This window comes from Hydra viridissima, unplaced genomic scaffold, assembly GCF_058129835.1.
Source record: "Hydra viridissima isolate aposymbiotic clone 2 unplaced genomic scaffold, HvirCarnegie_v1 scaffold_4, whole genome shotgun sequence".
Lineage (NCBI taxonomy): Eukaryota > Metazoa > Cnidaria > Hydrozoa > Anthoathecata > Hydridae > Hydra > Hydra viridissima.
In genome coordinates, this window is record NW_028324303.1 from 782,110 (window position 1) to 809,286 (window position 27,177).

The 27,177-nt window shown below is 33.2% G+C and overlaps 2 protein-coding genes across 4 annotated transcripts; one reads left to right on the forward strand and one right to left on the reverse strand.

Annotated features, from left to right (window-relative positions):
* Positions 1-3,936: 3,936 nt before the first annotated feature.
* LOC149889312 (uncharacterized) lies at positions 3,937-5,593 on the reverse strand. Of its 2 annotated transcripts, none has more exons than XM_090085646.1 (5): positions 5,384-5,593; positions 5,065-5,279; positions 4,861-4,968; positions 4,497-4,658; positions 3,937-4,416 (listed from the first exon to the last, which is right to left on the reverse strand). In XM_090085646.1, exons 1-5 carry the CDS (start codon positions 5,391-5,393, stop codon positions 4,216-4,218), a joined length of 696 nt encoding a protein of 231 aa, XP_089941772.1. In that variant the 5' UTR covers positions 5,394-5,593; the 3' UTR covers positions 3,937-4,215. The 2 variants fall into 2 exon arrangements, with proteins under 2 accessions (XP_089941772.1, XP_089941773.1); XM_090085647.1 differs by having other exon boundaries at positions 5,065-5,313.
* A 16,999-nt stretch (positions 5,594-22,592) lies between these two features.
* LOC149889313 (uncharacterized) lies at positions 22,593-24,240 on the forward strand. 2 transcript variants are annotated; one of them, XM_090085754.1, is made up of 5 exons: positions 22,593-22,802; positions 22,873-23,121; positions 23,218-23,325; positions 23,528-23,689; positions 23,770-24,240. In XM_090085754.1, the coding sequence occupies exons 2-5, from the start codon at positions 22,915-22,917 to the stop codon at positions 23,968-23,970; spliced, it is 678 nt and encodes a 225-aa protein (XP_089941880.1). In that variant the 5' UTR covers positions 22,593-22,802; positions 22,873-22,914; the 3' UTR covers positions 23,971-24,240. The 2 variants fall into 2 exon arrangements, with proteins under 2 accessions (XP_089941880.1, XP_089941879.1); XM_090085753.1 differs by having other exon boundaries at positions 22,907-23,121.
* Positions 24,241-27,177: the final 2,937 nt, after the last annotated feature.

A 27,177-nucleotide genomic window follows, 5' to 3' on the forward strand; every position in this document is an offset into this window, starting at 1 on the left:
TGTTTAGGGGAACCTGTTGCACAATTGACCGCGTTTTCTCTTTAGTCACTTCGTCCTGTTGGCCCACTAATATTGTTTTGAAAAAACATGAAGTGTTATTTGAAATACTTGTCTATAACGACTCCTTTCAGCGTAAAATAGCATGGTTGGGATATGTTGTGTTGATCCATGAGAAATTATAATTTATGGCTCTTAAAATGTAAATATTTGTGTTTGATGAGATCAAAATAAGATCATTTTGATAATAAAACTGTCATAATTTGTTCTTTGGTTAATGTATGATATTATTGGCATTAACCAACAACTCTTTTTTGTTATGGAAAAGTTTAGATACAATTTCTTAGCCTAAATGGGGATTGAGATAATAATTGTTAAAGAAATCCATCTCGTGTACCTTTAACCAGGGTGGGACGTTGTACCTTTGACTGGTCCATGTTGAGCTTTGATATTTTGCGAACTTTAAGGGATAAGTTTTATGAAAACTATTACAAGATTCATCTACTTATGTATAATTGACCATCTAATATGATAATCAGCCTGATTATATAGCTTTACTTAATTTCTAGGCTTTTCTTAATTTCTATAGAGCCATAAAGAAGTAAGAGCAGAAATATCTATAATCATTTCTGTAAGTATGCTTTTGTTTAAAAAGTGAAGGAGCAAGGTTGGTGTTTTTCTCAAGGAGATGTAATGAGTTATTTCTACGTAAATCACAGCCAACGTGTCTTGGTAGATCTTCTGCATACAATAAAGAAACCATATGAGTTATATAAAAGCTATAAAAATGTTTCAATATGTTATCATTTTGAACCATCAAACTTTTAAAACTGTGATATAACAGGATTTTCCACAGTTCACTTACCACCTAAAATCACAGCTTCAAAAGACAAAAAACAAATAGGAAGTATGACTAGTGCAGAATGAAGCAACAATGCAACAATGATTACAGCCATTAATACTACTGGAAATAACATTTCACCATTACTTGTATTTCCATGAGCTAAATTTAAGGAATACATACTGATTGGTGCCCCCCCCTAATGTACGACCTTTGATTGAATAACCAGTTCTTTTATTAATGGATAATCATGAAGTTCATGTGAACATATCTATTATTGAGTTAGCTAAAAGTTCTGGCATAATTTTTGTAACATTTCATCCACACCAAACCCACACAATGCAACCCCTATTTAAAAATGTTTTATAACAATCCCATGAATAATTGGATGATATCTCTAGGAAATGCTGTTAAACAGATACAATATATGATATATCTTATCTTGTTGGTCAAGCTTATTCTCATACCTTTTGTACCAAATAGTATGATTCACAGTTTTAAATGTACTAGGTTTTTTCCCTTTAATGAAAGTAGCTTTACTGAAATTGATTTCTTAGCTGCAAATGTTGCTATAAGTTAATAGTGGATATTGAAGCTTATTTTTTTAATGATATTCTTAAAGTTAAACCACTCCTAAGAATTTACCATCAACATCAATTGTTTCATCTAGAATAATACAACTTACCGAAAAGCCAAATTAGAAAAGACAACTATTACAAAAAGGTGTGAGGAAAAATCACGTATTTTAACTGATACAAATAAAATGAAAGTTATTTTATATTCAAAATCTGACAATAAAAATGTCGAAAAATTCTCTCCAATACAAATAAAACCAATACCAAAAACAGATCATTTTTAAGCTTCAGTCTTACATAACTTTAAACGGTGAAAGTTATGATTAAATTGATTTTGGAGTAAATATACTTAACAATCAACTAAATATAGCAAACAGGAAATGTGAAACTGCTTTACTGCTCTAATTTGAAAGTGGAAAGAAATAATCTTGACATTATGTGGCAGAAGTTATTGAAGTTGTTGGTTTAATTTAAAAAATTAAATATTTTAGGAAGTCAGCAGACAATAAAATTACATGAGATGAAAAATATTTCTGATTTGGAATTGAAGATAATGAAATGAAAGTTTTACTACCATTTGTTGGTCACGGTTCAACTAGACATGATTATCTTATGTTTGATTTTGATTTGACATCTTTTACTGTACAATAATATTTAATATACTATATTCTTTTAACTTTGTGTTTTTCATCGCCTGCATTAAAATATTTTACTTAAGCATTACGATCATATTGAAATGAATATGGCAGGTAAAGATTGTGGCTGTGGTTGGGTTTTAAGAGGTTTTTATGTTACAAACCTATTTAGGGGAGATTTATGTACCTTGAGCCAGATTTTTAGTATGATCAGATCATACCCTTACTTCCTATTGATAAGAATATAATTACTTAAAATATAAAACTCTGTCAAGTGGATTTTTAAGGATTTTTAAGTCAGTAACCCTAGGTACAATTAGAAATGAACTAATTGAAACTTGGTCACCAACTAGTATACCATATTAAAGAGTTATATTTTTGCTCTTAAATCTGAAATGATTATAAAAACTGTACGAAAACAAATTTTCTACAATTCAATCACATTTTCAAACCTCAACCCTAACCATCTCATGCAAGGAGCATCCAACTAAAAAAAATGTGACAGAACCAAAATAAAACTGATAATTGATGTCATTTTCATTAATTTATTTCAAGAAATATTTAAATAAAGAAAAGTCGTAAAGATTATAACCATAGATACACTTTAAGACACTATCCTAGTAACAAGAACAATAAATGGACCTTTGTACAAGACAAGATAACCTCATACAAAACAAGATCTATTACAAAATCCAAGCTGAGAGAAGACCTCATGTCGCAATTTGAAGTTATTGTACAAAAAAAACATGAGTTGAAATACAAAAAAAATATTTTACTTTTATTATTGTAAAACTATGAAAGAGATAAGAAACAAAAGTTTATTTCAAACCATCAAAAATTACTTTTTTGGTTAAAACTTGCTGCGGAAACGTACTCCTAGACTTTAGAACAGGATTAAAGAAAAGGAAATTGATATCACCAATTTGCTGACCGAGTTGCATAACTTAAAAACTGATATTTTGAAAATAAAGTGGGTGGCCTTATATGCAAAAAGACCCTTCGTGCATAATTCCTCCCAAGATTGCAACAATTCATTTTTAGATTTATTTTAGACAACTTTGATTGGTTGCAAAATGGTTTTATTAGCTTTTATTGACATGAAGTTGGCCAGAAAATTCTTTATAATACATTGCAATCTATAATATATTAAATAAATCCAAACAAACCATGATTTTTTAGTTATAACATAATGGTCATAAGAACAACATTCCTTGGCTAAACGTACAACGTCCATGTTGTACCATTGACCATTTAGCAATAATTTTGAGAATGCTCAAAAATGATACTTCTTGGTTGAATAAGAAAAAAGTCAAAAGTATAATTTTTGTGCAAAATATGGGAGAATAATATAAACTTCGAATGGTTTAAATTGATACATATGACAAAAAATGACCATAAACAAATGTGGTCAGAGGTAAAACAAGTTCCCATTACTTAATTTATTAAGTTTTTAAAAGTGAAAAGCCCAAATTAGTAATATGCTGCAAAGTTTATTAAAGATGAAAATGTTTCCTCACAAATAACACAAAGGTAAAAGTAAAATCTTGTGAATTTATATCGACAGGATGAAGACGTTTCATCTGAAATAATTTTATGATCAAAATAACTTCTAATAAAGTCACTTACACAAGATAAAAATATTGCGTTTCAAGTATTTTACGCTACTATGTTTTGTAGTTGTAACTTTGATTTTATTAATATCTTAATCTGGCGCAAGTGAATTCACAAGATGTTATTTTTATCATAATAGTATTTGTGATGCAATATCTTCATCTTATAATAATATTTAAACAAATTTTTCTGGAGCAGTTGCATATTTGAATGTGTGACGTTGACATTAGAGTCTGTGACATCACGAGATTTTGAAAATATCACTAAAAACATTACATTGATTTTTCAAGATTTATTTTTTCAAACTTTTACAAATTTACAGTGCCAATGTATTTAATGCCGTATTTTATGACATAAAATGTAGTGAGGCTTATGTAACAAAAAAAACATTTTGCCACCCTAATACATTGCTATTACTGCTTTATATTATATACATATATTTTTAATACAATTTATTTTCGTTACAAATATGGTTTAAATAAGTTAACTTCTTAAATACTTCAATATGCATGTTAAAGACGGAGTTGCTTAAAGGGTCGCATGACTGAAAACGGGTTTAACTGGAGGTATCGCAGGAAGTATGTTTCTTCTGTCTGTTCCAAATATCTTCTTTCATGCTTTTCTTCAATATGTGCAGCTGTTTGAGTATGACAAACATGCTTTTGTGATGACCGTATTTTTTAGTCAAAGTGTCATAGCCTTGAATATAGTCGTCACGAGTCTTCTCAAGAGCTTCGCATGTGCACTCGGAAAATTTCTAGAAAAACAAAACGATGCAATTCCTTTTATTTCAACGCAAGTCAAAAAATGAAACGAAAAATGTGCTCAAGCGCGTACCTGTACAACACTTTTAACTTGATTGACGAGACCTTTGACATTATGGTATATATTTAACAGAGTCGATTGAACGATAATGTCTGACTCAGAGTTCCTTACAAGGTGTATTTCGTCAACAAACTTATCCAACAAATCTCGATATTGTTGAAGGGCCAAAAAATCCTGTGTGAATAAAAAGAAAGAAAAATCATTTATCCGACGAAGCATGGTTCGTATCGTGGTTCTTAAAAACAACAAGATTTTTCCATAATGGACTCCTCATTTGGAATCGTCATTTATTTGTTGTTAGCTAGTATGTTCTTATGATGACGCAATAAATCACTTACTAAATAAATATGGTTTTTTGCAAGAAACTCAAACTTACCGACTTAGGGTCAATCTTCGGGCTTTTAACAAAACTTTCAGAAATGTCGTAAGAACAAGCCGATTCGTTTATGGACAGTTTCTGTTCAGATAATGATATGTTTTTTTCCTATAATGATTTAAGATATAATGATTTAAGAGCTTTAACGTTTAAAAAAGTTGTTTTCTTTCAAGAAACGAAAATAAAAATCTTTACAGAACTTACCAACAAGCACTTCAGATTTTGCATTAGCGACCATTGGTATCTATCCACGGGTAGGTTATCTGTTAAACTGTAAAACTCCTTAAAAGCCTCAATGCAAGCTTTTGGTCGTTTCAGTAGGTTTGTAAAAAGCTTATCCGAAGATTCTGATGGAAAGAAACCATCTTTACTATTCTCCAACATGACCGTGTTCTTTCCAATCAAAATCATAAGAGTGACTTAAATAAAAATCACCAATGTATTTGTAGTCAACTAAAGCAAAGTGCATTATGAAATTACTTTTCAGCCAAATAACTAAAAACTCATTAATGAACTTTCTTACCGAAAAACATCTTCGCCAGATTCAGCACTTTTAGATCTGTGTTTGTGTTGCAAACTGTATAACTGTAGTTTTTTTCTTACGCTCATTTTTATAAGCTTCTCGACGGTTATTACCTCGTAGATCTTCCCGATGGAATTTTTTTTTTCTGAGGGGTATTTCACGAAGAAACTAATTTTTGATTTCGGTACGCTTGCGCTTTCGAACGCTGTTTCAAACAACCAATTAACAAATTCGTTGAACCAAATCTATCATAAATTTAATAATTAACAATAGCTGGTTTCTACTGCGGCAAATAAAGTTCTTTTAAAAATCGATTTATTTTGAGCATCATTTAAATGTTAAGAAAAAAACCATTCATAATTCTTAGAAGTCGATGAAAAACGTTTTCTAAGAATTTTGTAAACTACTCGCGAGGTTAGAATTATTTTGTTCTATCTCCCATTTTAAATGTTGGGAGAAAGTGAATTATTAATTTTAGTAAACAATGATTACTTTAAAAATAGATTTTAATTTTTTAAATTTTTTTTAAAAATTTTGTTTAAACATAGATTATTTTAAGCATAAGTTATAACTTTTTTAAAAATTAAAGCTATAATTTCAAATAAATTTTACTTTTAAAAAAAAAATCAAAAATTTTCTCCCAACGTTTAAACTTGGAGAAAGAACAAAATAATTCTAACCTCGCGTAATGTAAATTTAATGTGAAACATAACAACTTTATTTTGATGGGGAATGCTGAACGGATACTTTCGGTTTCGGGATAGATTTCTGCCGAAGTTTCGGCCAAACCGAAACCGAAATTTCTCTTTCGGCAACATTGAACTTGTTCGGTTTCGGCCGAAATTTCGGTTCAAGGTGTTGAACCGTAATAAACCAAGATTTTGATTAAGAGAATTTTTTAAATTTCGACAACTTGTTTTTAGTGAGAGATCGTGATGACTGTTTTTAGTGAGAGATCGTGATTCTAATTAAACTGATCTTTTAGTGTTTTTGGAACATGATCAGTTTTTGATTAAAACAGCTGCAGTAATTTTAATTAAATCCACATTACATAATTGATTCAAGTTTTGCTCTCAAATCATTTTTTAAGTGAACTTCAAATATTCAAATGCCTTCATATGTTCTACTTTTTATTCAACTACGTTATAAATTGATCGTTTAGGTACCATGAGTCCGTTAGGTCACTACAAAAACAAATCCATTTCACTTTCCCAATATTTCCTTAATCGAACAAATTTGAATTATAAACAAACGTCACAGGAATGGGGGTTTGTGAATACCCTCTTTATTATCTCTATCAATGATCTTAATCCGTCTCTAAAACATTCAAATAAATATTTTGATAATAATATGTAATTGAATGTTTAGTTGTCTGTTAGTGGGATAGTTAAATTGTTATTAGTGACTGATCTTGAGGAAGATATGAATTACTCGTATTGCTCTACTTTGAAGTAAAACGATTTTAGAAATAGAATTATTATTATTAAGGGTTTTCATGTAAACTACTAAATATTGCGAATCAGTACTTCATCAATTGGAAACAGACGATTATGCAAAACGGAAAAAATTTGCAACATGATTTTGGAGAAGCAGTTGGATAATCTAAATAAAGTTCTGTGGAAAAATATGGCGCACTTCCGTCTAGAAAGAACTGTTTGCAACAAGAACGCTTTCATTTGGAGTGACACAAGTCCTCATGTTATGCCGAAAAGTCACTAAGTTCACAAATTATGCGTGTGAATGGATTTTTCCTGCAATATTACCGATCCACCATATATATAAGGAAAAGCGGGTTCTGGCGCATTGACCCATTCCCTATACTTAAGGATGCATAAAAAAATGGCGAACACTTCATATCATGACAAAACCAATACAGTCGTCTTTAAAAATCAAGAAGAAGTATAAAAATAATCATTTTATTTATATACCAGTTCTTCAAGATACCTGTTCTTGTTTATTGCCTTGTTTTGTAGTGTCCGATGGCAAATGTTCTGTGAGTGCCATCATTCGTTCGTATCCTCTTGTCGTCATTAGCGCTGAGTGCGACCTTGTTAATTTCTTCAGTGTAAACGTCGTGAAGATGAGATCTGAAAACGTTCATGGTGGCGAGCTTTTCTTTGTTATTTATTAAGCAGTCACCACAAGGTATTGATAACTTCTTGAAAGTCATCCCCTTCCTGTAATTTTTTCAAGACGTAAAGACACAAGTGACCGCAATAAGACGTATTACCAAACTGTACTCTCTCGCTGTTGTAAAAGACTGGGCTTTTTAAATAATCAATGAGCTCAACAAGAGGAGGCTGAGCATAAGAGTCGAAGCTGTATTTTTTGTCACCGTCTTTATACCAGCACACCCAATGAAACCCACCAGTGCTTGAATCTCCTGTATTCACAATACCACATTCTTTTTTTCTTGGCTTTTTTGGTAACTCATCCCTGACAAACACGCCTCGAAAGTTTTTTAATTTTAACTGTTTAGCAGCCTTTATCAATTGAAAGTTAGTTAAAGCTTCATTAGGTAAAACAATTCCTTCTACGTCAATCCATTGAAAGTCGATCATTTTTTTAATTTCTTAAAAAGTTTATCCGAATTTTTTAACAAGCGATTTTCATAGAATAGCACCTAAAAAGGGTATACTATTAAAGGGTGAGTTAGGTCCGAGTAATAAACCAGCTCCAACAGATTGATAACCTTTTCCAGTTTTAATGAAGAGTCCATCACCTGAACATTTTTAGTCCATGGGGAGATAAACAATCCTTCTCCACCTAAAGTTTTTATCTTCATTCCTTTTCCATTTTTGCTCATGTAAAAAAGACCTCTTCCTGCAATTTTATCAACCATAGCAGAGCCGGCAGAAGAACCTACACCTGCTAACAATCCAGTGGCGAGAGCAGGAACAACCTTTGTGGCAAGAGTGCTGCCTATCATACCTAGTAACGGTAAAAGAGCTCCGATGAAACCTCCTTCTATTTTCGAGTTGTATGCAATTTGTCTTTTGCTCAATTTAAGAGTGACTCCTTTACCAGCTTCATACGCTTTTCTAATTTTGTTCAATTGTGAATTAGTGATAGCGAGAACATGTTTACCGTTCAAGTCTTGATGAGAAAGCTTAATGCTAGTATCGGTTTTATCATGCATAGCTCTTTTAATTTTATCAGATTGGCTCTGCGAGATGTTAATTTTGATATTTTGATAATTGCTCATTTTTTATGTATTAAAAATTATTTATTTCACTTCTCGAATATGATATCGTATTGTAATATCCTCTCCACAAAAATCAACCAAATCTCCATTCTGATCAATGATGCGAGTAACCATTGTTGAAATTTCAAACAGTTTAACAGGAAGATAAATCAAATGCATTGGTCTCTCGATGATTTTATAGCCTGGACTAACATTTGGATAAAACGAGTAAATGCAATTGAGTTGGGTTCCATTAATATAGGATGATCCGATCACGTTGTTAACGATTCTGATGGTGTTAATGCTTGAAATTCTAACGATATGATCCTACTCGTATTCGGAATTGGAATTTAATTTTCTTTTAGTAAACCCTAAAACTGAAGAGATGCTGTTCTCCACGTTAAAGTCAATCAAATAATTCAAACCAAGTTTAATGGTTGATTTTAAAGTATTAAGATTGATTCCAATTTGAAGGTTGTTTGGAGAGTAATTAATTTTATTTGCAATAATATAACTTCCACGTTGAGCTGTTTTTATTGTGTTAAAAATAGACTTTTGCAAATACTCATTGATGTCTTTAATGTCATAGCTTCCTGATGGAATGATAATGTTCTCCCAATTAGCTCCATTGTTCATGCTGTATTTGAAAGAATTGTTTTTACTGTTTACATTTGGAATGCTGTTGTAAGTCTCAAGACCGAGAAAAGCCATTTCATAACTTTTTCCTTCGTTAAAAACGATTTTATCTAAAAATTCAGTGGTGATAACACTTGATTTTCCATCTACATCGATGATTATACCTGACATTTTTTAAATAAAAATTATTTTTTAAATTGTTTTAGAAAAATAAAAAATCATCAAACCCACTTCGATACTTTCCCTCGTTCTTTTTAGAAGAGAGATCAATGACGGCAAATCCGTGAGGTTCATTCCAGCAATGATTGCAAAAGGCTTTAAACTCTTCTATTTTCATATCGCAGGAAACGTGATCTTGATAAATGTGATTAACGCTTTTTTGATCTTGTTTAAAGAGACAAATAAAGTTAGCATTTTATCTGATGGTATGTCTTGGAATCTCGAAATAGTTTTGAGCGAGGTAAAAGCAGTCGACGTTAGAGTGTCTTCCTCGGATGTAATATTTTTCGCACTTGTTTTGATTAGTTAATTGCAAATCGTCAAAGATCATCAAATTGTTTTTGGTTGAGTCTAAGGATTCAGGTTCAGGCACATCGTCCGCTGTTTCAAAAAATTGACACTCCATATCATCATTGTTGGAATATTTTTTTGAAAGGTTGTTAATAACATCTTCAGGGTTTAAATTCAATTTTTCCATTTCGTCTTGTACATCATCCGTTAACAAATCAACTATATCCTTTTTAGGAAGTTTATTTTCGAAGGATCTTTTGAGTATTTTGTATTCAGGTTGAAAAAGGGATTTTCCAAAGACATACAATTGGTTGTAATCTAGCCATCCCGGTCTGAGAAGTAGATTGAGCAGCAACGTTGTTTTTCCATATCCAGACTTTCCAACGATGATTCCTCGAGTGCTTCTCGGTAAAAGCTTGCTGTTGTTTCTTTTGGTTTTCCCAATTTTACACGACAATTTCATCACTTCCATTTTTTATATTTAAAAAGTTTTTATATATGTTAAAATGTACTGCGTTAAGTGTAGAAGAGAGACTGAAACCATTCACTTGAAAAACGAGATCACAAAAAACAACAGACCTATGTTGAAAGGGACTTGCAACTCTTGTGGGATAAAAAAGAACAAATTTATTTCTGCGCATGCGCTTAGCGGAGGAGACTTGGTGGAATCGATCAACAATTTTTCAAAAAAAATAAAGCTTCCATGGGCAAAGTTTCCAGGAGAAATGCACGTTCCAGGTATGAACTTTGCAGGACCTGGCACCAATTTGGACAAAAGACTCACTTCCACAGACATGTATCAAGAGTGGAGCAAACCGGTGGATAGAGTAGACAATGGAGCATATCACCACGATTTAGCTTACAAGTATTTTAACGACAAACAAAACAGAAATTTAGCAGATCGAATGATGCTTGAAGAAATGGATTCTATACAAAATCCTACTCAAAAAGAAATAAGCGAGCGAAAAATCATCGCTCCCATCATCAAAGCCAAAGCTAAATTCGGATTGGGTGTAAGTGATTTGAAATGGACAGACCAGCTTGCAGAGGAGCTTCATAAACCGGTGATTCATCATTTTAAAAGAAGAAGGGTGATTGTAAACGACATTGATGAAATATGGGCCGCAGATTTGGTGGACATGCAATCGTTTTCAAAATTCAACAAGGGTGTAAATTATTTGCTCATGGTGATTGACGTGTTTTCAAAGTATGGATGGATCGTTCCGTTAAAAAGCAAAACGGGTCTTGAAGTGGCAGAATCGTTGAAAAAGATTTTTGGTGAAAGAAAATGCGTCAAATTGTGGGTAGATAAAGGAAAAGAGTTTTACAACAAGCATGTACAAGCTCTAGGTGTGAAATTATACTCCACTGAAAATGAAGAAAAAAGTTCTGTTGTTGAACGATGGAATAGAACGATGAAAGAGAGAATGTTTAAATATTTTTCAGCCAACAATACCAATAAATATATTGACGTATTAGATGAGATGGTGAAAAATTACAACAACACAAAGCACTCTTCTATCAAAATGACACCAGTTGAAGCTAGCGATGAAAAGAATAAAGGTAGGGTATGGTGGAATCTGTATGGAAAGGATCAAACATTACCAGCAAAACCAAAATTTTCCATAGGTGATCAAGTGAGGATCGTAAAAAAGAAGTCTCATTTTGAAAAAGGGTATACGCCGAGATGGACTGAAGAGGTTTTTACCGTGTCAAATGTTCAGCATACGAATCCACCCACGTATAAAATCGCTGATGCTAACGGTGAAGAAATTCAAGGCACTTTTTACGAGCAGGAGATGCAAAAGACGCATCAAGACATATTCAGAATTGAAAAAATCATTCGCAAAACCAAGAGCAAGTCGTTAGTCAAATGGTTGGGATATCCAGACTCGTTTAATTCATGGGTAGATAATAATGAATTGTTAAGTTTGCAAAAATGATCTAAAAATTTATTTTTAATATGTAAAATGCATGCTCCTCACAAGTTTTTTAGAAATGTTGCCTCAGCAGAAGTTCACACTTTGGATTTGCAATTAAAAATTTTGAAAGAGAGAGTTAGAGAGTTGGAGGAAAGAAGACCAAACAACATTATTGTGTCTACGAAAACGTTAGATCATCCACCTTATTTCAACGTTAACGAACAATATGAGATTTTTGCTCAGAAAGACATTAAATTTGCTGCTCTCTCACATACAATGATAGCTTTATCCATTGGGTTGAATTTGGAGAAAGGTGTTGCAGTGATAACATTAATGAATAAAATTACTGATCAATTGAATTATAGAAAAAACGAAGTTATTATTTCAGAGTCTGTAGATGATGTTATTATGGATGTGAATAGTAACAGCAAACAGGACGTGATTGTTAAAAAAGGAGAAAAACTTTGTAAGATTAATTACATTGATTTAAAATAACTTTTATTAATAAAAAATGGAATACAATCACGATGCTAAATCTAAACTTTATCCAGTTCTTCCAACAGCTCCTGCAGATGAAGGACATAGTTACCGGCTTCAGAAAATAAGCGAGATACAAAAAGAGATAGAGAGTGAAAAAGCAAAAAGAGTTCATCTAAGCAAAAAGTATCATCGCGCTTTCAGAATCATTTCTTTTGTAGACAATACGTTGCAAGCAGGTGGCGTTGCGCTTGGGGTTGTTGGAATTGGAACTTTGAGTACCATCGCTGCTGCCCCTGTTGCAATTGCGTGTGAAGGTGTAGCTATTGGAATGGGGTTTTTATCCATTGTAGGAGGACAAGTCAACAAAAAACTAGCATTAAAAGCGGAGAAGCATGAAAAGATCAAAGTGTTGGCAGAGTCGAAATTGAATACGATTAGCGAGCACATTTCCAAAGCGTTGATGGATGGAAAAATAAACGATTCAGAGTTTCAATTGATTCTTGATGAGCTTCAAAAATTTAAATCCTTGATGGAGGAAATACGAACCAAAACCAAAAAGGGAATAGATGAAGTTACTAAAGAAAACTTAATCCAAAAAGGACGAGAAGACGCGATTCAAACGTTTAACAATTTGTTTAAGAAAGGATCAACGTAGTCGTAAAAACCAATTTATGTATTTTTCCACGTATTTTAAGAAAGGATCAACGTAGTCGTAAAAACCAATTTATGTATTTTTCCACGTATTTTAAAAAGATGTTTTTCTTTAAAATACAAGACCTGAATAAAAGGGATGAAATTGTGAAAGAAATTAATGACAGACGAAAGAGGATTTATCAGAACAGCGTGAATGACAACATTTCAGATACGAATTTTCAAGCTGATGTGAGCAAGCTATTTAAACCCATCATCGAGAGCAATGAAAAGATGATCAAAAGCCTGTCAGTCGATCAAAAAAAGAAAAGACCTTTCGAAGTGAACAAAGTTGGAGATAAAATGTACATTGGAAAAATGGAGGTTGAAATAGATGGAAATGATATCATTGTCGGTGAAGAAAAGTATAATGGAACAAAAGGTCTTTGGGAACTGATGACTGAATTAACAATACCAAAGAGCTATACCGATGAAGATTTGCAAAATTATGAAAAAATTTTAATGGATAGTGATGCTATAAGATCTGATTCGCAACCGCATAAACCGAAATCATCAAGAAGACCAAATTATCAACAACTTATTGCTCCTATTTGGGAAAAAATGATGCGTATTGAAAAGGGTATAAAAGGTCGTGGTGTTATTATTCTTCCGAGCGATCCTAATGCGTTGGTGGAAAAGCTTGAATTGAGTATTGCTGCATGGCATGCTGGGAATAAAGAGTCAAGAAATATGGCTGTTGCTATTTGCGATGAGCTGTTGAGACAAGGGGAGATTAATAAAGAGGAATATAAATCGTTAATGAGGACTATTGATAAAATTATTTAAAAAGATTGTTTTATTTAAAAAAATGCTCATTGTGAACAAAAGAAGATATGTGAAAAAGAACGTTGTTGGTGGAGGTGGTATTGTAGACATGATTAAAAATTTCATAAAAAGAGCAGCTGCGTCAAGTGTTACAAAAGCAACAGTGAATTTGCTTAAAAATGCTGCAACAAGCAAAATTGGACAAGAAGCGATTACAGCTGCAAAATCTGCTGGGACAGAGTTAGCCCTTTCAGCCATTTCCACTGCTAGAGATGTGGCTATTGACAAAGGTAAAAAGACCATTGAGAAATTAAAGACTGGTTCATCTATTCAAAGTAAGAAAATGTCTAAAAAGAACGCGATTCGAATTCAAGACCTGGTGAAAATAGGGCAGGGCACGAAAATAGTATGAAGATAGCATTCTGTTGCGATGACTTGTTATAAACTTGCAATGTCTTGCGATAAGAGACATTTAAATGAATTAAATAATTTTTTATTATATAAAAAAATGATAAGTACTGAGCGATTAAGAGTTACTGAGAACCCAGAGTATGATATTGGTATTGAAAAAGTTGATTTTTTTGAGTATCTTCCAACCAATCTCGATTTAAATTCTTCAGGCACGATTACTTTTGAGATTGACTGTCAATCGATTCAAACAGTACCATCAGAGGCTTACATTCTTATTGAAGGAGTGTTGAAAAAGAGCGATGGAACCTTTTACGATGCTAAAGACAACATTGCACTGGTGAACAATGCTTTGATGTATTTGTTTAATGATGTGACTTATGACTTGTCGGGAGAGCAAGTGGAACGAGTGATGTATCCAGGTCCAGCCACCACCATACTTGGATTGATGAAATATCCTTATGGATTTCAGTTTGCTGATGGATTAAAAGAGATGTGGTATATGGATACGTCAAATCTTGTTGGAAATTCAGGATTCAATGTTAGACGAGACCACTTGTTTGCAGACACTACATCCGTTGGAGCTTTTTCGTTTAAAATTCCGTTGAAGCACATTTTTGGGTTTTGCGAAACCTATGACAAAGTTGTTTATGGGTTTAGGCATACCATCACCTTTACAAAGAAAGAATGTGATGATGCGATTTATAGAGCGGAGAGCGTTAGTGCAGGAATGATCAACCTTAAAAAATTCAGACTTTATATGCCTCGCGTTGAATTGGATATTTCGAAAAAGACTGATTTCATGAATTTAATAGCTCAAAAAATTCCTATTCAAGTGGCTTATAAATCAAACAAATGTGACAGCTTATTCCAGCCGGTCAAACAGAATTTACCTGGTCGCTTGGAAGAGTCAGTGACAAAAGCATTCCAAGATTTATCTTGTTCGGACTTCAGACAAACAGAAATTCCAGTCAAACAGTTAATCCGTCACTATTCGATCATTGTGATGTTAGCAATTTTTACGTGACTGTTAATGGAATAAAGTATCCAAATTACAATTACGACTTGAATTTTGGAGAAAAGAGAGTGGTTATGGCTTATTCAGATGCGTTCTCTTTTGATGAAAAATATTACGGCACAAATGAACTTGTTTGTCAATCTGGGTTAAGCTTGCTTGAATATATAAAATTATATCCGTTGTTCTTTGTGGATATCAGCAAGCAAAAAGAAAGAGTGGCGTCAGAAACAGCTGAATTAGTGGTAAACCTTAAATTTCGAACTTCAACTATTGCAAATACCGTTATTTTTGCAGTGGTGATCTCTGACAAACTGCTTAAATTTGTTTCAGATGGAATCAACATGACTGCTGTTTATTAAGTTTATTGAGATGTCTTTTCAGGAAAAATTGAATTGACTTAAAAAAAAAAATCTTGGTATAATAAAATGAGATATACAACATCGTATTTGAAAAATTTGTTGAATGAAAACGGCGTTAGTAAAACAGCAGATGATTTAATAACGTTGATGATGCTTGCGGTTGAAAATAATTTGATCAGTAAAGATGAGATTTTAGAAAGAGCAAAAGAAAAAAAAGTAAAGCCTCCTCCAAAAGAAAAAAAACCTGTTGATCCGAAATGGGAATGGCTTAGTTTTGTTAAGAAAAAACCCATCACTGTGAGAATAACCAACATTGAAACGGGTGAGGTGACTGAATACAAGTCTCTTTACAAAGCGATGGCAGGAACTGGACGTGGATGGAGATATTTAGAGCGTCGAGATGGAAAGGTTGATAATGGAATCAAGATTGAATTTTTAAATTCTGAAAAGCTTGAAAAACGTAAAAAGCAGCAAAATTGATTTTTTAACTTTTAACATGTTAAAAAATTGACTTAAATAAAATTCTTGGCATAAATAAAAAGATGGAAAGCATGCAAAAGGATGATCTTTTAAATGCCCTTGATGATAGCTTTGTGTCAACTTCTGATACGGCTAAATCAAAAAGTTTGCTTAAATTTCTAAAAAACGTAAGAAAACTTCCAAAGGAACATCGAATCATTTTCAAAGAAATATAAAAGAAGACATTGATCTGCGTAATAAATTCCTGATAGGAACAAATTGGAAACTAAATGCTAGCGAACGTAATAATTGTCGTAAAATCACTGAACATATTAGAGAGATTAAAAATATGTATTCACGTCTTTCCAAATAATTTTTTAATTCTTTTCACGGGAGAATTAAAAAAAAAACGGTAAAAACTTTTCGAAGAAGAAAATATGCTGAAAGTGTGCCAAGATTTAAAAAAAATTGAATTGACTTAAAGAAAATCTTAGTATAATAAAAATGAGTATCTATTCTTCAAAACCAGAATTAATTGCTAAAGAGCGAAAACTTGAATGCATCGAAAAAAAATTTCTTTCCCTTAATAAAATGGGTGATAAAACTGATGTTAAAAAGCAAAAAGCAAAAACTTTCGCCAAAGAGCGAAAAATTGAAAGTGACATAAAGAAAAATCTTTCCGTAATAAAAATGGAAAGTAAAACTGTTAAAGATCGAAAAGTATCAATGGCATCATTAAGAAGAGATGCTAAAGAAAGAGCTATAAAAGACTATACCAGAATGACTAGGGAAGAGCTTGTTGAAGCAATAAGAACAACAAAACCTGTCATTGGCCAAAAGTCTGTTAATGATCGAAAAGATCGAAATAAAATGACTGTAAAAGAATTAAGAGAGATGGCTAAAGGTCGTGATGATATCAAAGGTATCTATAAAATGAAAAAAGCTGATCTCATTGCAGCTTTAAATATTACCATCATTGGAAGTGGCCCTGCTCCTCAACCTGTAGCTCGTAGACGCACGACTGAGGCGAGACCTTTGCCTGTTAATGCTACCGTGGTTAGGTTTGTTCGACCAGCTGTAAAAGTTTCTGTAAAACCGACAAAAGTAAGGTTTGTTCGACCAGCTGTAAAAGTTTCTGTAAAACCGACAAAAGTTTCAATAAAGCCGACAAAAGTAAGGTTTGCTGTTGGTTCTGAAAGACCTGTGCCTGCTCCAAGACCAAGGTCTGACGACTTGATTTCATTCGAACCTTCTGCTCTCTTGCAAAATAGGATGATAAGAGATGAACCCTCTATTCTTAACACACCAGTTATCGATTCAACAAACGTTATTACACCTAGACCGGTTCCTGCTCCAAGACCTTTATTTTCAAGTCTGACGGCAGTTTCAAAAAGTGTGGCGTCCTATGTTAAAACTAAGTTTAATGATATTAAAGAATGGATAGATCCCTACGTTCCTGAAGTAGTCAAGAAGAATGTAAGCGAATCAGTGAAACAAATCGATGAAAAGATACAGTCTATCAAATCACTTGTATTAAAAACAGTGTACAAACAGCCCGTGTCAAAACCAATTATAGTAAAGTTTAATATGACTAAGCATTCAGCAGAGCGCTCCACCAGACTGTTTTCTTACGAGCCGTCTTCTCGATACCAAGACATTGTTCCTTTTTTAAACTTGGTAAGGGAGTCTGCTATTCAAACCATGGAAGGAGAAAGAAACACAAAGGTAAGAATTGTTTTAGTCTGTGAAATGACTCGCGTAAGCATCTTAACAGGTGAGGAAACTACTCAGACGGCTAACTTTTCATCTAATGCGCAAAGATTATTGGAGGGTGATGATGTGAGAGCGCTCATGACTGAAATGGAAGAAAAAATCTTGGAACGTAGCGCTAATTACAACAAGATGGGATCCAATTGCGTCTTGTCCAAGATTTTGAGGATGGATATAAGCTTTGTTGATTATGAACCTTTCAAGGGCTCTTCCTACATGGAGCTGCCTCTCAAGTTGAAAAACAAAAAGGCTATCATCAACATGGTAAACAACGACAATGAATGCTTCAAGTGGTGCGTCACCAGAGCGTTGAATCTTAAAAATAGAGACAATGAAAGAATTGACAATGATCTTATTTTAAAATCAGAAGAGTTGAATTGGGAAGGAATGGAATTTCTTGTAAAGACAACTCAAATCAAAAAGTTTGAAGTGAATAATCCTGACATCAGCGTGAACGTCTTTCACTACGAAATGAATAAGCCTCAACCTATGCTTATATCCAAATTTCATGATCGAAAGCACTGTGTTGATTTGTTGTATATTTCAAACAAAGACAACAGCCATTATTGCCTTATTAACAATTTCAGTCGGTTTGCCGGCTCCTCAACAACAAAAGGAAAAAGAAAACTTCATTTTTGCAGAAATTGCATGCATGGTTATGACCAAGAAGAAAAGCTTCAAATTCACAAAGGATACTGTTATGAGAACGCGCCTATGAGAATCGATCTTCCAAAAGAAGGGTCGACCCTTGAGTTTAAAAACTACAACAATAGTATGAGAGTTCCGTACTGCGTCTATGCCGACTTTGAAAGTTTCATCAAACCCATCGATGATAACACTTGCACCCCTGACTTAAAACAGTCATACACCAAAAAATACCAAAAGCATGTTCCAAGCTCCTTCTGCTATTACATCATAGGACCTGATGGTTTAAAAATTAAATCTTTTGAGTATACAGCCGAAAGCGATAAGGATGACGTAGGTAAAAAGTTTGTTACCAGTCTTGAAGCTGACTTTATAAAGATTTGCTGTGATAGTTATTCACTTAAACAACAATGGAAGAATAAGCCAATAAAGACGGATGAGGACAAGAAGAAGTATGAAGCTGCAACCGAATGTCACATTTGCAAAAAGGATCTTAACGGTGATAAAGTGTGGGATCACTGTCATTTGACTGGAAAATACCGCGGTGCTGCTCATGATGCTTGCAATAAAAAATATCGAATTCCAAAATTCATACCAGTCATTTTCCACAACTTGTCTGCCTATGACAGTCATTTGTTCATCAAGAGATTAGGCGGAAAAAACGGAAAACTCAATTGCATACCCAACAGCGAAGAAAAATACATCAGCTTCTCAAAAAGCATCAAAGTGAGAGATTCGATTGATAAGAAAGGTAACCCAACAAAAGTGTATAGAGATTTAAGGTTCGTTGACAGCTACAGGTTCATGCCAAGCCCTTTAAAAGATTTAACTGACAACCTTGTTAAAGATTTGTGTGAGGAGTGCTCAAAATTAGACCCTAAGACATGCAAAAAGGACTGCCTTGATAAGAAAGGTAAAAAATGCAAGTGCAAAGACAATTGTAAAGACTGCGCTCATAGAAGATTTAAAAAAGGAGACATCATGTGCAAACATCTCAATTCATTATACAGCGGAGAACAAAGAAATTTGCTGCTAAGAAAAGGCGTTTACCCTTACGAATGGGTGGACTCGATTGAAAAGTTTTCCGAAACGCAATTGCCATCCAAAGAAGCTTTTTATTCTAGACTAGATGATAAACACATCAGCGATGAAGACTACGCGCATGCACAAAACGTTTGGAAAGTATTTGGATGTGAAACCTTTAAAGATTACCACGAGCTATACAACGAGTCTGACGTGTTGAATCTTGCCGATGTCTTTGAAAATTTTAGAGACACTTGCATGGAATATTACGGTCTCGACCCTCTTTGGTATTACACCTCTCCTGGTTTGGCTTGGGACGCTATGTTAAAGGAAACTAAAATTGAGCTGGACTTGATCACCGATATTGACATGCTCAACATGATCCAAAAAGGAATACGCGGTGGAATCTGCATGATCTCGAATCGACTTGGAAATGCCAACAACAAATACATGCCAGACTATGATCCTTCACAACCATCGAAATTCATCCAGTATTTAGACGCCAACAATCTTTATGGATGGGCCATGAGCAAACCTCTCCCTGTTAGAGGATTCAGATGGATGAATGATCTTCAAAATTGGCGTAGCATGCCATGCATACTTGAAGTTGACTTGAGCTATCCTGAAAGTCTTCACGATTTACACAACGACTACCCTTTGGCTCCTGAAAGATTAACCATTGGAAAAGTACCCAAGCTCGTTCCAAATTTAAACAATAAAGAAAAATACGTAGTCCACCATGAAAGCCTAAAACTCTATGAACGATTGGGTTTAGTCATCACTAAAATTCATCGAGGAATCACCTTTGAAGAAGAACCTTTCATGAAACCATACATCGATGGCAACACCACTAAAAGAACAAAAGCTAAAAACGAGTTTGAAAAAGAATTCTTTAAACTCATGAACAACTCCGTCTTTGGAAAAACCATGGAAAACATTCTAAAGCACGTTGATATTAAACTGGTTACCACAAGAAAAGAAGTCTTAAAATTATCCAAAAATCCTCGTTATGATCGGTACAACATTTTTGATGAAAACCTCACTGCCATTCACATGAAGAAAACACAAGTCACTTACGATAAACCAGTTTACTTAGGAATGAGCATCCTAGACATCAGCAAAACCCTCATGTATGAACATCACTATGACTACATGAAACCTAAATTCGGGGATAAGCTGAAATTACTCATGACTGATACTGACTCGCTCTTTTATGAAATAGAAACAGAAGATTTTTATCAAGACATTAATAACGATGTTAAAGCTAAATTTGACACGAGCAACTTTCCTAAAAATCATAAAGCCGTTGAATTTTTTGGATTCTACATTGGAGAAAACGGTAAGGTTCTTGGAATGTTTAAAGATGAAGCTGGTGGTAAGATCATTGTTGAATTTGTTGGACTTCGACCGAAACTCTACTCTTACTACATCCCTGAAGAAAAAGAAGATGAAGATAAAGAGCAGAAAAAATGCAAAGGGGTCAAAAAGAACGTTGTCAAAAATAAGATTACTCATCAAGACTACTATGACTGCTTGCAGGGTAAACAAGAAAAGCTTGCAACCATGAACGTTTTCAGATCTCATCTTCACAATATCTACACCGAAGAAATTAACAAAGTCGCACTCAGCGCTAACGACGACAAAAGAATTATCTTAGATGATGGAATTCACACCCTTGCCATCGGTCACTACAAAACAAGGAATTAACATCTTGAAGAACTGGTATACAAATAACATGATTATTTTTATACTTCTTCTTGATTTTTAAAGACGACTGTATTGGTTTTGTCATGATATGAAGTGTTCGCCATTTTTTTATGCATCCTTAAGTATAGGGAATGGGTCAATGCGCCAGAACCCGCTTTTCCTTATATATCACCATTTCTCATCGAAAGCGGAGTTATTTATGGTGACAGCTACCTTCTATGTTAGAGCACCATGTGGTTCCAAACTTGTAGGCCCATCGAAAACGCGCATCAATAATATACAAACATGATGGCACTCCACAGAACATAAAGGGAAATGTGCAACAACTTCTAACAGCGACCGTTACAAACGATTGTGCTAAATAGCCGTTTTTTCCTACAGTTCTGTCCGCCGCGTTTACCAGATTTACTGATTTGCAATTTTTTGGTTCTAGAGCAATCAAAAGCTGTTGCTGTATGCGCCCGGACCATTTTTAACGCTTGAAAATCTAAAGGCTCGAATATTAGGCGTTGCTCAGTAAGAGATGGCAGTCATATTGAAAAACAAACGTCATAGGAATAGGGGTATTCACAAACCCCCATTCCTGTGACGTTTGTTTATAATTCAAATTTGTTCGATTAAGGAAATATTGGGAAAGTGAAATGGATTTGTTTTTGTAGTGACCTAACGGACTCATGGTACCTAAACGATCAATTTATAACGTAGTTGAATAAAAAGTAGAACATATGAAGGCATTTGAATATTTGAAGTTCACTTAAAAAATGATTTGAGAGCAAAACTTGAATCAATTATGTAATGTGGATTTAATTAAAATTACTGCAGCTGTTTTAATCAAAAACTGATCATGTTCCAAAAACACTAAAAGATCAGTTTAATTAGAATCACGATCTCTCACTAAAAACAGTCATCACGATCTCTCACTAAAAACAAGTTGTCGAAATTTAAAAAATTCTCTTAATCAAAATCTTGGTTTATTACGGTTCAACACCTTGAACCGAAATTTCGGCCGAAACCGAACAAGTTCAATGTTGCCGAAAGAGAAATTTCGGTTTCGGTTTGGCCGAAACTTCGGCAGAAATCTATCCCGAAACCGAAAGTATCCGTTCAGCATTCCCCATCAAAATAAAGTTGTTATGTTTCACATTAAATTTACATTACGCGAGGTTAGAATTATTTTGTTCTTTCTCCAAGTTTAAACGTTGGGAGAAAATTTTTGATTTTTTTTTTAAAAGTAAAATTTATTTGAAATTATAGCTTTAATTTTTAAAAAAGTTATAACTTATGCTTAAAATAATCTATGTTTAAACAAAATTTTTAAAAAAAATTTAAAAAATTAAAATCTATTTTTAAAGTAATCATTGTTTACTAAAATTAATAATTCACTTTCTCCCAACATTTAAAATGGGAGATAGAACAAAATAATTCTAACCTCGCGAGTAGTTTACAAAATTCTTAGAAAACGTTTTTCATCGACTTCTAAGAATTATGAATGGTTTTTTTCTTAACATTTAAATGATGCTCAAAATAAATCGATTTTTAAAAGAACTTTATTTGCCGCAGTAGAAACCAGCTATTGTTAATTATTAAATTTATGATAGATTTGGTTCAACGAATTTGTTAATTGGTTGTTTGAAACAGCGTTCGAAAGCGCAAGCGTACCGAAATCAAAAATTAGTTTCTTCGTGAAATACCCCTCAGAAAAAAAAAATTCCATCGGGAAGATCTACGAGGTAATAACCGTCGAGAAGCTTATAAAAATGAGCGTAAGAAAAAAACTACAGTTATACAGTTTGCAACACAAACACAGATCTAAAAGTGCTGAATCTGGCGAAGATGTTTTTCGGTAAGAAAGTTCATTAATGAGTTTTTAGTTATTTGGCTGAAAAGTAATTTCATAATGCACTTTGCTTTAGTTGACTACAAATACATTGGTGATTTTTATTTAAGTCACTCTTATGATTTTGATTGGAAAGAACACGGTCATGTTGGAGAATAGTAAAGATGGTTTCTTTCCATCAGAATCTTCGGATAAGCTTTTTACAAACCTACTGAAACGACCAAAAGCTTGCATTGAGGCTTTTAAGGAGTTTTACAGTTTAACAGATAACCTACCCGTGGATAGATACCAATGGTCGCTAATGCAAAATCTGAAGTGCTTGTTGGTAAGTTCTGTAAAGATTTTTATTTTCGTTTCTTGAAAGAAAACAACTTTTTTAAACGTTAAAGCTCTTAAATCATTATATCTTAAATCATTATAGGAAAAAAACATATCATTATCTGAACAGAAACTGTCCATAAACGAATCGGCTTGTTCTTACGACATTTCTGAAAGTTTTGTTAAAAGCCCGAAGATTGACCCTAAGTCGGTAAGTTTGAGTTTCTTGCAAAAAACCATATTTATTTAGTAAGTGATTTATTGCGTCATCATAAGAACATACTAGCTAACAACAAATAAATGACGATTCCAAATGAGGAGTCCATTATGGAAAAATCTTGTTGTTTTTAAGAACCACGATACGAACCATGCTTCGTCGGATAAATGATTTTTCTTTCTTTTTATTCACACAGGATTTTTTGGCCCTTCAACAATATCGAGATTTGTTGGATAAGTTTGTTGACGAAATACACCTTGTAAGGAACTCTGAGTCAGACATTATCGTTCAATCGACTCTGTTAAATATATACCATAATGTCAAAGGTCTCGTCAATCAAGTTAAAAGTGTTGTACAGGTACGCGCTTGAGCACATTTTTCGTTTCATTTTTTGACTTGCGTTGAAATAAAAGGAATTGCATCGTTTTGTTTTTCTAGAAATTTTCCGAGTGCACATGCGAAGCTCTTGAGAAGACTCGTGACGACTATATTCAAGGCTATGACACTTTGACTAAAAAATACGGTCATCACAAAAGCATGTTTGTCATACTCAAACAGCTGCACATATTGAAGAAAAGCATGAAAGAAGATATTTGGAACAGACAGAAGAAACATACTTCCTGCGATACCTCCAGTTAAACCCGTTTTCAGTCATGCGACCCTTTAAGCAACTCCGTCTTTAACATGCATATTGAAGTATTTAAGAAGTTAACTTATTTAAACCATATTTGTAACGAAAATAAATTGTATTAAAAATATATGTATATAATATAAAGCAGTAATAGCAATGTATTAGGGTGGCAAAATGTTTTTTTTGTTACATAAGCCTCACTACATTTTATGTCATAAAATACGGCATTAAATACATTGGCACTGTAAATTTGTAAAAGTTTGAAAAAATAAATCTTGAAAAATCAATGTAATGTTTTTAGTGATATTTTCAAAATCTCGTGATGTCACAGACTCTAATGTCAACGTCACACATTCAAATATGCAACTGCTCCAGAAAAATTTGTTTAAATATTATTATAAGATGAAGATATTGCATCACAAATACTATTATGATAAAAATAACATCTTGTGAAGTCACTTGCGCCAGATGAACATGCTAACAAATCTTTTCATTACTACATAGGAGTTGCTGCAAAAGGTAGATCGATGAAAATCGCCTACTAGTTGTTTCTAATACCAGTTTTTTTTTTAATTTGGAAGTTTAAAAATGACAGTCAGAAAATCTGGGCACAAACTTTTGACACAAATGAATTTTCTTAGTACTTTTTTAGTTCGCTTTTCAATGAAACTTAGTTTGACCTTCAAAATGCCTTTTTCTTCCTGATTTCGTTCAATTGCAAATGGCAGCTAGTGACATATCTTTGAAAAAAATTTTTTTTTAGTTTTTTTAATAGAGCTGTGCCGAATTATCGTATCGAATCAAGTACCGGCAGTTTCACTGTTTTTGATGGGTATCAGATTCGGTATCGTCCAAGGCGATACTTATTACAGGCCTTCCCGTCGCGAATCCGTATTTTTGACTAGGGGTGGACAATGTAACGGAAAGTTTAGTCTTATAATTTCGATTTGAGCGCAGTTGGTAGTCTCAAAATGGTTAAAAGGTGCTGTATTCCTGGATGTAGAGGAAACTATGACACTAAAAATAAAGTACGAGTTTATAGGCTTTCCTCGAATGAAGAAGAACGAAATCGTTGGATAAAATCAATTCCAAGAACTAATTTTCCAAATAAGCCAGATACTGTTGTCTATGAAAGACATTTTCCAGAAAATTTTTTTAAAAGCTCTTGTCCATGGGAAAGATAGACCAATCGAACTTCCTTCAATTTTTCTTAATATTCCATCAAGTGTTATACTAACTCAACCTTTAAAACCAAGGTCCACTACTAAAGTGATGTCTTCTATCAGAAATGAAAAGTGTGATGAGTTGTCACAATATTTAAAAAGTGATTTGTTTACGTTCATTTCTTTATGTGAAGATATTAAAAATCATAAACTTGTTTGTCCTGTAACAACTTTGTTATAAATGAAGTTTTGCACATCCAATCAAATTCCTTTTATGTTAACTACATACCTATGTTTGCTGTTCTTATCTCAAGCAATTTTAAATTTGAAAGTTTTCATGCTGTTGTTCATTGCTTTAGTTCTTTATTACCACTCTTGATTGTTGGTCAAAAGTGGGGCGCTACTCGACTTTCTCCCCCCCCCCCCCCCAAATTTTATGATTGATTATGATAGAGAATTTTATGCTGATTCAGAAAAATATAAAAACATGGACCTGAAAATTAACGGAAAGTGCTCTAATTCGAAGTCAAAGTTGCAAAAAATCCCACTAAAAACCCTAATATTCGCCTTTTTTTTTTTCAAAACGCTTTCATTTCACTGATCTCTATAATAACTGGATAGCTTAACTCCGAGCAAAACTTCAAATTTTTGACGCCAAAATCGCCATAATGGAAAGCCCCAAAAATTTAAATCCCGTAAGCTTTAAGTACTGTTTTTCGACTAATCGCTTTAAATACACAGTATCAGTTTTCAGCGTTCTGGGGCTTTCCAATATGGCGATTTTGGTGTCAATTTTGATATTAGAGATGCGCTATCCAGTTATTATAGAGATCAGTGTTTCATTTTTAGCGAAAATTAATTACCGTTACATTGCGCAATAAACAGACCTGGTTTCCATCAGCCTTTTAATTATTATTTTAAAGTATTATAACTAAAGTGTCATAACGAAATGAAATTAATGGAAGATTTCAAATAAAGGTTGAACGTAGAATGTGAGAATGTAGATAAATTGATGAATAATTATTATTGTATCGTACGCTGGTTTTTTTTATTAAAAAAAACGGTTTGAAGGTTATATTTTCTAAATTTTACAGAGAGTGAGAAAGTTGAGTGGCGCCAAAAGTGGAAGAAACAATTCTCTATTTGAACAACATTGAAGTTGATCATCAAAGATTGATATTACAAGATCATATTGCATCTATGAAAGCATCAGGAGTAGGTAATAAAATTTATAATATAGAAACAATCATCAGATTGTATTCTTATTTTTCAACATATCAATGTCTACACAATCAGTTAAGAAAAGATTTTAAACTTCCAAGTGTAAAAACACTGACAAAAATTACATCTAGGACGAAGAATGTTTCAGATATTAATTTTATCAGCACTGTATTTTCAAATATAGAGGAGAATCAGAGGAATTGTATAATATTGGTAGATGAGGTTTATGTAAAGTCTCTTCTTCTCTGCCATGATAATCGATTTTTAGATTCTCGTAAAAGAGTTATTTCGGAAGTAGACATAAATTTGCTATGTTTACTTGATTTCGGAGATATGAGTGGTAAACAAGGGCGTATAATAAAATCCCTAACTAGAGATACAGGTACTTCAATTTGGCATACTTGTTATGGGTTAGTAGAGATGTGTAAACATTTATTAAAAAGCAATTTCATTTATGTTATGTTAGGAGAGTTCTAAACAGATTATAATGAAAAAGCATTCAGTAAGTTTAGACAAGATTCAGGCGGAACATATTTTATAACTGTTCAAAATGTTGTTGAAAAATTAAATATTGAAAAAGCTAAACTGTTATTGGAATTAAAAGTTGATGTTTCAGATTACACTACTGATATTGAGCATTTGTCAAAAATGTGGCTATTTTAGAAGTGAAGAATCTTGTAATATAATTAATCAATTGCCTGAACTAGAAGCATCTTTGCCACTGAGTACAAAAATGGCTCTGTTTTATATTGCAGGCTATGTTACAAGAAAAGATGATGTCAGTGAAAATGAATTGTTGACTGACACTGCATTTTATTTTCAGTTGTATGG